Source organism: Natrix helvetica (genome assembly GCF_964273705.1).
Source record: "Natrix helvetica genome assembly, chromosome: Z".
Taxonomy (NCBI): Eukaryota; Metazoa; Chordata; class Lepidosauria; order Squamata; family Natricidae; genus Natrix; species Natrix helvetica.
The window spans coordinates 88793920-88806679 of NC_138554.1; the positions used below are offsets into that span (position 1 = coordinate 88793920).

Consider the following 12760-nt stretch of genomic DNA (forward strand, 5'->3'; position numbering starts at 1 on the left):
AGAATTCTTCCTCTGGTTCTTTTTAAGACTATGAATTGCTTTTAAAACAAAAATAATTTCTAAATTTTATATAACTTTATTTTGATGTTCATTTTACAGTATGAATTTTCGAAGAAATTGCTTGCTATGCAAGAACAGAAAACAAATGTTCAAGACTTTGCGCAAATGTATGTATTCATCTAGTAATATTGAAATCAGTCTTAATTATGTGAAGGAAAAAACCCAACTTTCTCAGATTTATTTTCCTTTAGTTTTAAGATTCAAATTAGATTAGATTAGATTCAAATTAGGTTCCAAATATTACATTAATAGTCATGAATATCTATTTCCCCATCTGAAATATAGTGGGAATACCCTAACAAGTGAACCTTTGAGCTGTGATCATCAATTGGAATTGTCATTTCCTACTGTGAAGGCCATTGTTCCTCAACAGCAAGACCAAGCACTAAAATCAAGGAGTAATGGTATAAATTGATAATGTTTAAATATTATATAATTTTTCTGTTGCATTACTTTTTCGTCTACACATAAAGATCCTTTTCCAGTTCAACATGTTATTTGAACATTTTAAAATTGTTCTATAAGGAAACTAGTAAAGCGATGTAATTATTTGATATGAATTATGCTTTAGAATTTTGTAGGACTATTTGGAGAGGACAGAAAAATAGTTCTATCCATTATAACATAGATTTGTGGTATACTATAATGCCTGTCAAAATGTCTGTATAATAGAAGTAAATATAAATAACTGCACACGGTACTCTCATCTAGAGAAAAAATGGTGTCAGCTTAAAACAAACAGAACTTATTTAATATAAAATAGTGACATTGGAATAATAATATACATTCTTAATTGTTGGTTTTATACTTTGCTTTCTATCAAAATGCTTGAAAAGAGTTAGTGTCATAAATATAAAAATGAGAATTTCAGAGAAATATATTTAAAGAAAGTAATTTAAGTATTATTTAATATATTTTTATATAAGCAGTATTCTCAACTTCAACATTAGATTTCAGATTCCCAAGGAAATGTCCTCCTTTGCCCTTATCAACTACTAATAGTTATAAAACCTGGAAAGAAAAAAAACATCCAGGGGTAAGTTTCAGAACAACATGTGTTTATAAGTAAGCTTAAACTAAGTCGTGTTTTATTAGTTTAAATATATTCAGTTTGAAAATATCTGTAAAACAAACATAAATAATGTATATTCATGCAATAACTTATTACCACTTATTACCACAACTTCTGAAAAGTTTGCTTGAAAGATCTCACAGTGATTGCCACTCCAAATGTAAAAGATATGATTTCTTTAATGGCCAAGAAGAGAGTTTTTTCCTCATAAAGATACTTGGAAAGAAAGAAGATTAGGATCACAAAGTGATCCTAATCAAAAAAAGCACTGTGATCTGGGAGCTCTTCCAGTTCCCCCCTTCTCTCTCGCTCCCTCTCCCTCCCTGGGAACTATGAAAGGTAAGAGAAGGGCCATCAAGGGGATGCTGACATTACATTCCTGGGGAGAGGATGAAGTGGGCTCGCTGAAGGAGCACAGGTGCTGCTGCTGATTTGAAAGGAGCAGCTTTTACATTTGTACACCCTATCTTCTGAGAGATCTCATGTAGAAGCAGGCGAACCCCTCGTCCTTAGCTGCATGGCTTCTTCCCCCATTCTTTCTCTTCTGCTTTAGCCCAGCTTAGTCCTCTATCACCTTCTAAGGAAGGAGGATTGGGACAAATCTGCAAGAAAGAAGACCCTTCCTTCCATGGCAGGTCCTCATGAGCAAGCCTAGGAATCAGCTGGCAAAGAGGCAGCCCTTGAGCGATCACTTTCACTTTCTTTCCTCCTTCCCCTTGCTTCTTAGGTGGCGAACAAAAAGCCGCATTGTTCCCAGCCATCAGGGCAAGGCTACCCGCTTCATCATGCTTCTCTTGCACACACTTTCCTGATGTCAGCATTCCAGATATCATCCAAAATTAAATCAAAGTCCAAAGCAAAGTACTGCTCAAAGTTCCAATTTATTAAGAGAGCCATGCTGGTATATCTGGGAAAACCCGACTCTGAAGCTTTTCAGTTTTCCCCACCCAAATTAAAGTTCGTGATCTTGCCCCCACACCCACAAGTCCATCTCATGGTCCAATCTTCCACTGCCATGCTGGCAGTTCCACCCATCTAGTTCCGGTCAGGTGCAGAGGTACCAAAACAAAGGATGGCCTTGGCAATCTAGAAAGGAATTTTATTTTGGCTACATAACATTCTACTCCATACTATTCCCCCTCCCAATTCCTCACTATCAAAACAGCATAGAAGTGTGGCAGGCCAAAGATCCAAAGGAACATGGCTGCCGGCCTGACACCTGGTGCCCAAGCTCTGCTTGGAGGGCCAGCCAGGCAGTCACAGTGCTCTGACTTACCTGTGCTGTTCAGACTACAGCCCCAGAGTGCACCAGCCAAGGGGCCAGCATGCTTGTCACCGTGTGTGTGTGTGTGTGTGTGCGTGCGCCGGGGTAGAGCACCAGGCACAATCTCCAATACTGTGTTTCCCGGATATTAAGCCCAAATGGGTCTTTCGGAGCCCCCAAAATATAAGACTGGGTCTTATTTTTAAGGAAACATGGTACCTAGATATAAGTAGCAGTTGTTATTACTATGGTTCTTTGTACAATCAGCTAGATGTTCAGATTGGATTTGGATTTTTTGTCTGCCTGACAGATCCTTCTCAAGGACTTGGGATAGACAGATATAGGTGTTTGATGGTGTTTCAGGTATTATTGCAAAATATAAGCTATTCCAAGTAAAGCTGTCTGTCAGGGTTCTGACGTCCTAATTAAATCATGAGCCACAAGCCAAGCTTTAAAAGAAATCCAGTTGTTTATTAGGATCATGAAGTTGGCACCTTCCAAGTAAAGCCTACTCTGACCTTAGTTAGTTCATGCCCCAGCTCTGATCCTGTTTCTCCATCCCCCCAAAGTGTGTCATCAGTCAGTCACATTCCCTAACAAAGCAATTTCGTGTATTGTAGAGTCCCTCCAACCACTGTGGGTATCCATGCAGATGCCTTGACATAGATATGGCTGGAATGTGCTTTTGTTTGGACTGAAGTGCGATTTCCTTGCTGTAGCTGCAAGGCTCTGTTCCCCATCCCCCTGCCTATGGCAATTGGAGAGCAGGTCAGTGTTGACACTGTCTTTTGCAATTGTTTTAGGATCTCAGCCAAGGCATTTCTTACTATTGATTCTACCTTTGCTTTCTTTTGCCACATTTATTCTATTCTGTTTAGAGATCTTGGTATTTTTTATCTTCTCTAGTTCTTACTCTACAGTCTATCCGGACTTCTTTGTCTTTCTTATCAACAATTGTTAAGTCTGGGGTGTTATGTGCCAGGTGCCTGTCTATTTGAATTCTAAAGTCGAAGAGCACTTAATCTTCTTCATTTTATATAGCTTTCTCCATTTTCTGGTCCCACCAGATCTTGCTTGCAGGCAAATGGTATTTCTTAAAAATCTTCCAATGCACCATTGTTGCTGTTTGTCATGCCAAAGTTTGTAGTCCATCTGTTTGATCTTTTTCCAGTAGCTAACTTGGTGATCCCTTGTTTCTTCAGCTTCTTTTCAGAAACAGCATCTGCTACCTGTTGCTGTCTTTTCAATCCTAGCTTTGTATGCATTTGTTGTCTGGCTTGATCTTGTGCAACAAGAATTAGATTGTCTATGTCATGGCCCCGTTGGAGCCCAAGGAGGAGATGGAGTCAGGGCCGATGGAGAAAAATGGTGCCAATGGCCCATGAGGAACAACATGAGGATGAGGCAGTCCCAGTTCCCTCAGGCTTCAGAAGACTAGGTAGGGAGAAAGAGAGTGTGCAGGTGCATATGTTCGAGCCTTGCTCTTGGACTAAGAGTAACCTGAGGGCAGAGACCTTGGAGAACAGACTGGGAATTGCTGGATTGTAGATATGGTGGGGGATGGTCGTTGAATAAAAGTTGTCAAGCTTCTGCCTAGCATGTGTTGCTTGCACGCCAACCCTGGTTCATAACTCTCTGTCTCTTCCTTCAACTTTCCTGCTCTTAGCCTCTGCTAGCTCTTGTTATTACCTATTTTGCTATTTTTTTTAATATACTAGTATGTTTAATATACTATACATATCAGGTATGCTTATATTCATTGTTGTCCTTGTACATCATACATTCAAACAAAAATATTGTTCCTTCATTTTTAAACAAAGTATTCTAAATGCTCACTTCATAAATATACCAATCTTTCATTACTTCCTTAAACTATTTATCAACAACAAAATTTATTTATAATATACCTCACTACCTAGAGTTATGCCTAATATTACCAATAGTTTATTAAATGTACACAGATTCATTATTATCCTTATCCTTCATTTTAAAACAAAGTATTCTAAATTATTCAATTCATATGTATGTCAATCTTTCATTGTATCGTTATTAATCTATTTAACAACATAATTGTATTATCTCCTTCAATTAAAACATACATAAAACATTTTTAATTTCCAGGTTTTTTTATCCAACCACTGATAAAACAAGTCCCATATCTTATAAAAGTGCTCATCTTCTTGTTCTCTGATTTCAAATGTCAATTTACTCATTTCAGCACACTCTATTATCTTTCGAATAACTTCTTCCTGTTTTGGTATTGTTTCATTTTTCCAATTTTTTGCAAATGCAATTCTAGCTGCTATTAGAATGTTTATAATCAAATATTTCAAGTCTTTATTGTAAGTTTCTAGTATAATTCTCAATAAAAAAACTCTGGTTTAAGGTCTATGTGTTTGTGTATCATTTTCTCCAACCACATGTGAATCTTAGTCCAGTATCTTTTAGCTTCAATGCAAGTCCACCACATGTGGTAGTAAGAACCCAGTATCTGATGACATTTCCAACACTTTTCGGATTTATGCCACCTATAAAACATCTTATATAAATTTTCTTTATATGCAGTTGACAATTTTGGGACCACAATTTCTGCCATTTCTCTAAATCAACCACATGTCCAAAATTTCCCCCCCAAGCTATCATAGTTTCTTTAACTTGTTCATCTTGTAATTTAACCTCTAATAAATATCCATATAATTTTTTAATTACTTTTTCATCAGTATCTGTTAAAATTTTATCTAATTCAGTCATTTTGTTATAAAGACCTTTTGATTTTCTATCTTCATTATATCTAGAGTGTATCTGCACATATGAATACCAATTCATTTCTATTCCTTCTTGTTTCAACTCTTGAATAGATTTGAGTTCACCCTCTGCATTCAATATTTCAACATATCTGTTTGTTCCTTTTTATATATTATTGCATATGAAAATGCTTCAAAGGTTGATATCCAGACTGGCGTTTTTAAGTAATGCAATCTTTTAACCTTTTCCCAATTTAATAGCAAAGCCTCTCTTATATAATGTCTTCTAAGATAACCATGTGCTTTAGTTCCCTTATACCATAAAAAAGCATGCCATCCCAACAGTAAATCATGACCCTCTACATTCAATAATCTTAGAGTTTTTTTAGTGTTATCCACTCCTTAATCCACATCAGGTTTGCTGCTTGATAATATAACTCCCAGTCAGATAATCCCAATCCTCCTCTTGTTCTAGCATCTTGTAGCAAGTTGAGTTTTATTCTTGCTTTTTTCCCTTGCCAAATAAACTTCAAAACTATTTTATTTAGATCTTCAACAAAATCCTTGCCCAATCTGATCGGGATTGTCTGGAACAGGTATAAGATTCTGGGTAAAATGTTCATTTTAATTGTAGAAATTCTTCCTATCATTGATAGTTGTAAATGTTCCCATTTCATCAAGTCAATCTCAATTTGTTGCTTTTGTCTAATATAATTGTCCTCCGTAAGAGTACTGCATCTAGCTGATCTATAAATTTAATAAATTTAATTGATAGATATATTCCCAAGTATTAAACCTTGTTTGTGACTTGGATCTTCAAAACGTCTGCCAACTCTTCCTTTTGCCTTAATGTATGTTCTTTGTCAAAATCTTTGTTCTGTCTTTGTTTATTTTCAAACCTGCTACTTTTCCGCTTCTGATATTTCTGTTGACTCCCCTTATTTCTTCTTATTTCTGTTCATTATCCAATCATATGGCAGGGAGTTGAATGCCTTCTTGTAATCAATCCATACTACATTCAAGTACATTCATACTTATCTTGCAATTTTCCAGAATCTTTTTTTTTAAACAAAGTTTTATTGGTTTTTTTAAAATTTACAAGGAAAAGGGTAGTGGAAAGGTGTACAAATTTTGGCAGTTGCAAAGTGTGGTAGGCGCCCCCTCCCTCCAAACTCATAGTATACATCTGAGTATAAAACATTAATACATAGTCATATATAATCAGCATATTAGTTCTATTGGTACTTTCAATCAGTTTGATACATTGTAATATATAGTCCACATGTTAATTCCATTACTACTTTCGGTCAGTTTATATCAATGAGATTTTCTTATTCATTTTTGTGATCTGAGCTTTCTTGGTATTGCCCCTTCTCCCCCCGCTGGCAGAGCTCCGGTCCCTCCCGTGTCCTGCATATCCGTTGTAGGATCTTCTGTTTTTTCTAGGTGTATTTTGTTTTTTTCCATAAAGGCCTGTGCCTCTCTGGGTGTGTTAATTCTAATTCTTGTCTCCTCCCAGAATATCAACATACCTTCAGGCATCAACCATCTAAACCACACCCCCTTCTGGTATAATTTATTCGCCAATTGCGAATAATTTTTCCTTTTTTCCCTAATTTTCTTGGGGATCTGCTTCAAGATAGTTATTTCCCTATCATGGTATGTCAGGGCTTGCCCCCTTTGTACACCCAGAATTTCGTCTCTTGTGCTTTTTCTAAGAAATTTAATATGTACCTCCCTGGGTACATTGTGTGTTCTGGCATAGGCTGAATTCACTCTATAAACCAGATCTATCTCCCATTCCATCTGTTGTTTTTCTTTGTGTATATATTCAGCCAAAATGTTTGTCATGATGTCCCTTATGTTTTCATCATCTGCTTCTATCACGTTTTGAAATCTAAGATAAAAGGACATTCTCTCAAATTCTGTTTTCATTTGTTGGGTATCAAGTTCTTTGTTTCCCTTCTGCACCGCTTCTACCCCCCCTCACCTCCGCCACCCCCCCCTCCACAAGGTCCAGTCTCTGTGAGTTCTTATAAATTTGGACTTGGTTCTCTTTAATTTCTTCTTTCATTTCCTTTAATTGTTTCTTAATTTCCTCTTGGCCCTGTATGAGTTGTTGAAGCATTTGTTGCAAATCCATCTCTGTACTTTTAGGTTGCATCAGGTCTGTAATCTTTGATTGTGTAGCAGGGCTGGATGTTGCTGGTGTCGGGGCAGAGGTAGCAAAGCCAGGTTTTCCAGGAGGTGGTCTTTTAGGAGACATAGTTTATAGAATAGAGAGTTCAGTCAGTGTAGAGACTGGACAGCTGGAGCGGCAGAGCAGCCAGATGAGTCCAGGAGGCAGAAGATCCAAGCAGGAGAGAATTTCTCTAGTCAGCCTGGCAATAGAGTAAAATTTTTCCCCCCAGAGTTCAATGAATAACAATCCACAAGAGATTCTTCTAGGTAACACGGAGACAAAGGCCGGAAGCCTGAGTTTTTAAAGGTGGAGTCAGGTTTCACAGTTCATGAAGACAACGGAAGTGTGCCATCTTGCCCTGCCAGCTTCAGGCTCAGAGGCATAACAAAGTTTTCAAAGTTCCCAAAATCCTCAGACCATCAGTAAATTATGGGGTTAAGTTCAATGAAAGTCACTTTAGGCAAGGGTGTGGCATCATTGGTTGGCTCTCCCCCCTCCTCCTTCCCCTGGGGCTGAGAGCAAAATTGTTCCAAGCCGCCTGTCCGAGGGGGGGGGGAATCACCCTCCCTCCAGCCGCGCCTCCAAAGTTAGCCGAGAGTAAAAGTTTTAAAATGCTGAAAGGTTCTTCAAATCAACAAAGGGAGTGAAGGGGGGTATGCGCCTCACCACACCGCCGCTGCTTCCTTCTGCTTTTTCATTCTCCGATCAGCCTGTTGCGAAGACGCTTTACGCGCCCTCCAATACTGCTCCCCAGTGCCTGGAGCGAGGCGGGCCCCCCCCCCACCAGCCGCCGCCGATGCAGGGAACCTCCGCGATGCCACCCCTCCGGCAGGATGCCTCTTCGGGGCATCCTGTGCCCCCCAAGGAGTGGGGAAGCCCACCGGGGAGCCGGAGCGAGCAAACGAGTTGCCCGTCGCCGTCAGCCGCCGGAACCGGAAGTCGCAATTTTCCAGAATCTTGTCAATTAGCAGTTGATCTTTTGTTCCTCTATTATCTGGTTGGTTTCCTTTCTGCTGAGATGGAAAGAGTTTGTTTCAAATAGGTGCTGTTGGATTGCATCAGCTATCACATAAATTAATACTTTGAAAGTCATTGGCAAGCTGATAATTGACCTGTAGTTATCTGATGCTGCCTATTTCCTGTATAGTTCATTATCAGATAGATTTTGCCAGATGTTAACCACCCTTCAAATTCACCTTCTTGCAATATGTTGTTAAACTACTTGGCAGCAAGTCGATGTAGATCAGTCAGATGTTTCAATCAAAAACCATGCAGTTGATCTTCACCAGATGCTAAATAATTATTGATTTTCTTACTCTTTTTTTCACTTTTTTTCTGCTGTTATTACAAGTTCTTTTATTTCAACTTCTTTTTGATTCTTATTCCCCTCTTTTAAGCAAGCTGCAGCCTTGTATTACTTTGGGCAATCCCATGTCTGTGTCCAGAACTTCTTTGTCAGGTATTAACTGATTCACTGCAGTTTCTCCATTGATGGATTGGCCTTTTTGGACTTGATACGAAATAACAGATTATTATTTCTTTGTTTTAAAAACATCTTTCCCTCCAATAGTTGCTGGCTATGGTTGCTCAGCCAACAGTCTTGAATCATGTACCCCATTTCTCAACCAGATGTCTAGGAACTCCAATACCTAAAGTGGTCCTCTTTGACCTGGGCAAAAACTGAGTCAGTTTGGATTTTTATAATTTATGTCTTACCATATTTTTTTAATGGGAATGGCACTTTTTTATTTTTCTGATAAGACCTGTCCAGTATAGTTGAACCTATAGAATAGCTCTCATCTTTCTCAGAGCACACAAGCTCCACAATCACGTTAAGATATAGCCTCACTGGGGATTGTGCTCAATGTTTATTAGTATACCATCAACATTGTTATTATTTTTCTATTTGTCTTCTCATCAATGATGGGATGGTGTGACCAATTTCACATTCTTCAGATATTCTAATGTGTGCATTAGAAATTTGTGTCTATTGTATCTGACTGCATCAAGGCAGCTACGTAATTCTTGGAGTGATTGTTTGTGCATCATTGCAAGCTAAATATGGGTAGTCCTCAACATACAACTGTAATAGAGTTCACCTATTATGGTTGTATATTGTGATGGGTAAATTGGATTATTCACATGACTGACCTGATTTTATGACCTTTTTTGTGGTGATCTTTAAATGTCATTGTTAAATTAACATGGCAGTCATTAACTGATTTTCCAAAAACTATAAATCATTTTCATTTTGGCAAAAACATTGTAAAGTGCAGTCACATGATTGCAAGACACTGCAAACAGCCATAAATCCAGCTGGGTTGCTGAGTGTCGGAAATGTAGTCCCATGACTGGCAACGACTATTGGAACTGGGTAGTAACTTGCTTGTCCCAGTAAGCCATAACTTTGAATGATTGCTAAGCAACTGATCATAAATCAGGATACATATGTGCCTTATTAAAAATTCTTTGAAAAAGTACTCAACAGCTTTTAGCCCATAGGTTTTCTGCCACTAGTTCACAATAATACATAAGAATACTCGCCTCCGTTTTTAGGGGGAGAAAAGTTAATATAAATCCTTTTGCTACATTGGTTATCCTGCTCATTTAGCTTGATGATATTCATTATCAGAATTTAAAGGGGAAAGATCTTAAGATTTGAGTTGTAATAGAAATAATTTTGTATACTGCCTTGATATCTTCTTGAAATAAATTTTATTATTGATAAATTCTTGAATCAGAAAGTAGATTTCATTTCTTTTTTTCCCCAATTCATTTTACTACATTGCTTCCATTATAGAAAAGAAAAATACCACAGTAAGTTTAACGTGTTTTTTTTTGTTACTTACAAGCTTTAGTTCCAAAAAATATATACCAGAGAAATCTTTCTCCTTCCTCCATTTTGGTTGCAAATGATTCTGAAAACAAAAATGATTTATCTTTCTTTAAATAATTTTGTAGACTAATTTAGGATTGACTTTACCTCGTGGATACTGCAGATACTATTTCAATTCATTGAATAGCTGTGAGAATCCAAACTGCTGGTTTTCACATGTTCTTGTATCAACAGATGATAAGGTAAAGCATGTTCCATTTCAATATAAAATGCTTTGTTTACTTTCAACCATAAATACAGCCATCAAAATCATCATAAATGTTTACTTTTTAACAAATCATTGATATGACTATTAAATCTTTAAGTTCATTAAATATTTGTTGATTTGGAGAAAGTGTATGATAAAAATGAATAGATTCAGTAAAATATTACAAAGTTTGATATTTGCTGCATGCAGTAAGTGTGGCATACAGTAAAAGTAAAACACATTAGAGTAAAAATAATCAAATATAGTTGCTTTAATTTAACATATTTATAATTAGCTGTATGAGAAATGTCTGCAAGAAGTTAGAGGGGTGTTGAATACATAAAATACATAGAAATGTGTACCTATTTAGGTGAGCTGGATGTAGATTTTTCGACTCTATGGAGAATTTGCATCTGAAATGCACTAAAAGTGCAAGATAATTGTGTTTATAACATGGTAAATGAAATGAATTATTACAAACAAAAAATGGAAAAAATAAGAGAAAGTAAATATGTGTCTTAATATGAAGGCAAACCTTTTCAGCACCAAGTGCCCAAACAAAATGCACGTGCATGCGTGTGCATGGGCGTGTGCGCCAGAGCACCAGAAACCCAAAGACCAGCTGGCAAATGTGCATGCCTATTTTTTGACCATTTTCAGGCTGTTTTTTGGGCCATTTTTCGGGCCTGAAAACAGCTTGTTTTTTTCGTAGTTTTTCGGGCTGTTTTCAGGTTGTTTTCTGGCGCTCTAGTGCCCAGAAAGAACAGCTGGCTGGCACACGGGTGCGCCGGAAACCAAAAGAGCAGCTGGCGATGATTCGTGTGCCTACAGGTAGTATATTGTTCTCAGGCAAGAGATTGTATACATTAAATGTAGGTAAGGCAATATATGAATCAGTGTAAAAAGGGTGGAAGCAAGAATGATTTCCCAGTTATGGAGAGGTATGATTGGCGTTGGTGTAACTAGATTGGATTTTTAAAAAATTTCCTGCCACTACATTTTTGCTAGCTACTTCTAAACTCTTCCTGCACTTTGCATCATTGCTAAGGGGAAGAGGTCTTTCCAAACCTATACTGATTTGTTTTGCATATTAACTATTTTACTTACAACATACTGTTATCATATTTTTCCTAATTTTGGGCAGAATCTCTTGTGGGGAAAACAACTGCTTCCTGAATTTTTTGGGGGTGGGTGGGTTATGCCCATATTCACATATTTAAATAAACTGTAATCAGACTTTGGTATAGTCAGTGTTTGAAAGAAGAGGAGACAGATTCTGGAATTTTCTCAACTGAAGTTATCATTAGGAAGATAAGCTAATGTTTCTTTTTCTTATTCTTGGAAATAAACAATTATTCTGTATATCATTTTGGGATTTTGCCAAAAATGACAGTGGCAATGATAGTGCTTTTTGCCACCTATTTGAGAATTTTCCCTGTTTGTATTCCATTTATAGGGAACAATGTCCTATATTATAAATATCACTAGAACATATCCATATAAATATGCTTTGAATTGTAGCCTCTAAAAATAATTTGTTTACAATAAATGTATAATAATAAAACTAAGCTATGCGTTTTCTTTTGTGTTTTCTTTTGACTAGCTGAAAAATAGTTTGGGTACTATTTGGACTTTAAAAGTAAATACATAAATTTACACTAGTGTTTTTTTTTACCTTTTATTGTTTAGCAAAGAATATTAACTTTGTGATTTTATTTTACTTACTAGCTTTGCAGTGAAATAATTAAGAAATATTTAAGTATTGGTGGCGTAGTTTTGCTGCAACGGGCAGGTAATAGAAATTCAACATTACTACATACTCAATATGCTGAGCTTGAGATTGACATCTGTTGATTTTCAGAATAGATTACATATTAATAGCTCAAGAATTATCCTGATATTGTACTATAATTAACACTGAGTAGAAAGTTGACTACAATAATTTGATCTAGTTGAGCTAAAAAAGTGCCAGATAAATCAGTCAGATTTGATCTAGTTTCGAGCGCTATGGATTTCAGATCCATAAAGCTGAAGCCAGAGTATAGTTTTTAAATCTTTATCTTAGCACAGTATAATAGTTCACAAATAATAGGAAATTAGGAATTAATAGGTTGCCAAATTCCTAGTCATCAGTATTGGTAGTCAGATAGGAATGTAGATTCCAAACATATAAAAAATCTTCAAGCAGTTATCCAAAGACAATCCTTTTACATCAGAACTAGAATTCCAGCTGCAATGAAATGTGTTATGGCATGGGTTCCTGGTATTGAAAACTTTATCAACCATGAATATTTAAAACAATACATAGATATTTTAATCCTGAAAACAAACATTTCTAGAGAATACATATGAAAT

At 36.7% G+C, this 12760-nt stretch overlaps 1 protein-coding gene across 1 annotated transcript in view; it reads left to right on the forward strand.

Annotated features, from left to right (window-relative positions):
- The window catches only part of TOPAZ1 (testis and ovary specific TOPAZ 1), a 63572-nt gene that overhangs the window by 10884 nt on the left and 39928 nt on the right, over nt 1-12760 (forward strand). Inside the window, exons 5-9 of the mRNA XM_081970656.1 lie at nt 100-167; nt 346-464; nt 1011-1096; nt 10284-10400; nt 12134-12197. Of these exons, the coding sequence (XP_081826782.1) occupies nt 100-167; nt 346-464; nt 1011-1096; nt 10284-10400; nt 12134-12197 (454 nt within the window). The remainder of the gene's footprint in view (nt 1-99; nt 168-345; nt 465-1010; nt 1097-10283; nt 10401-12133; nt 12198-12760) is intronic.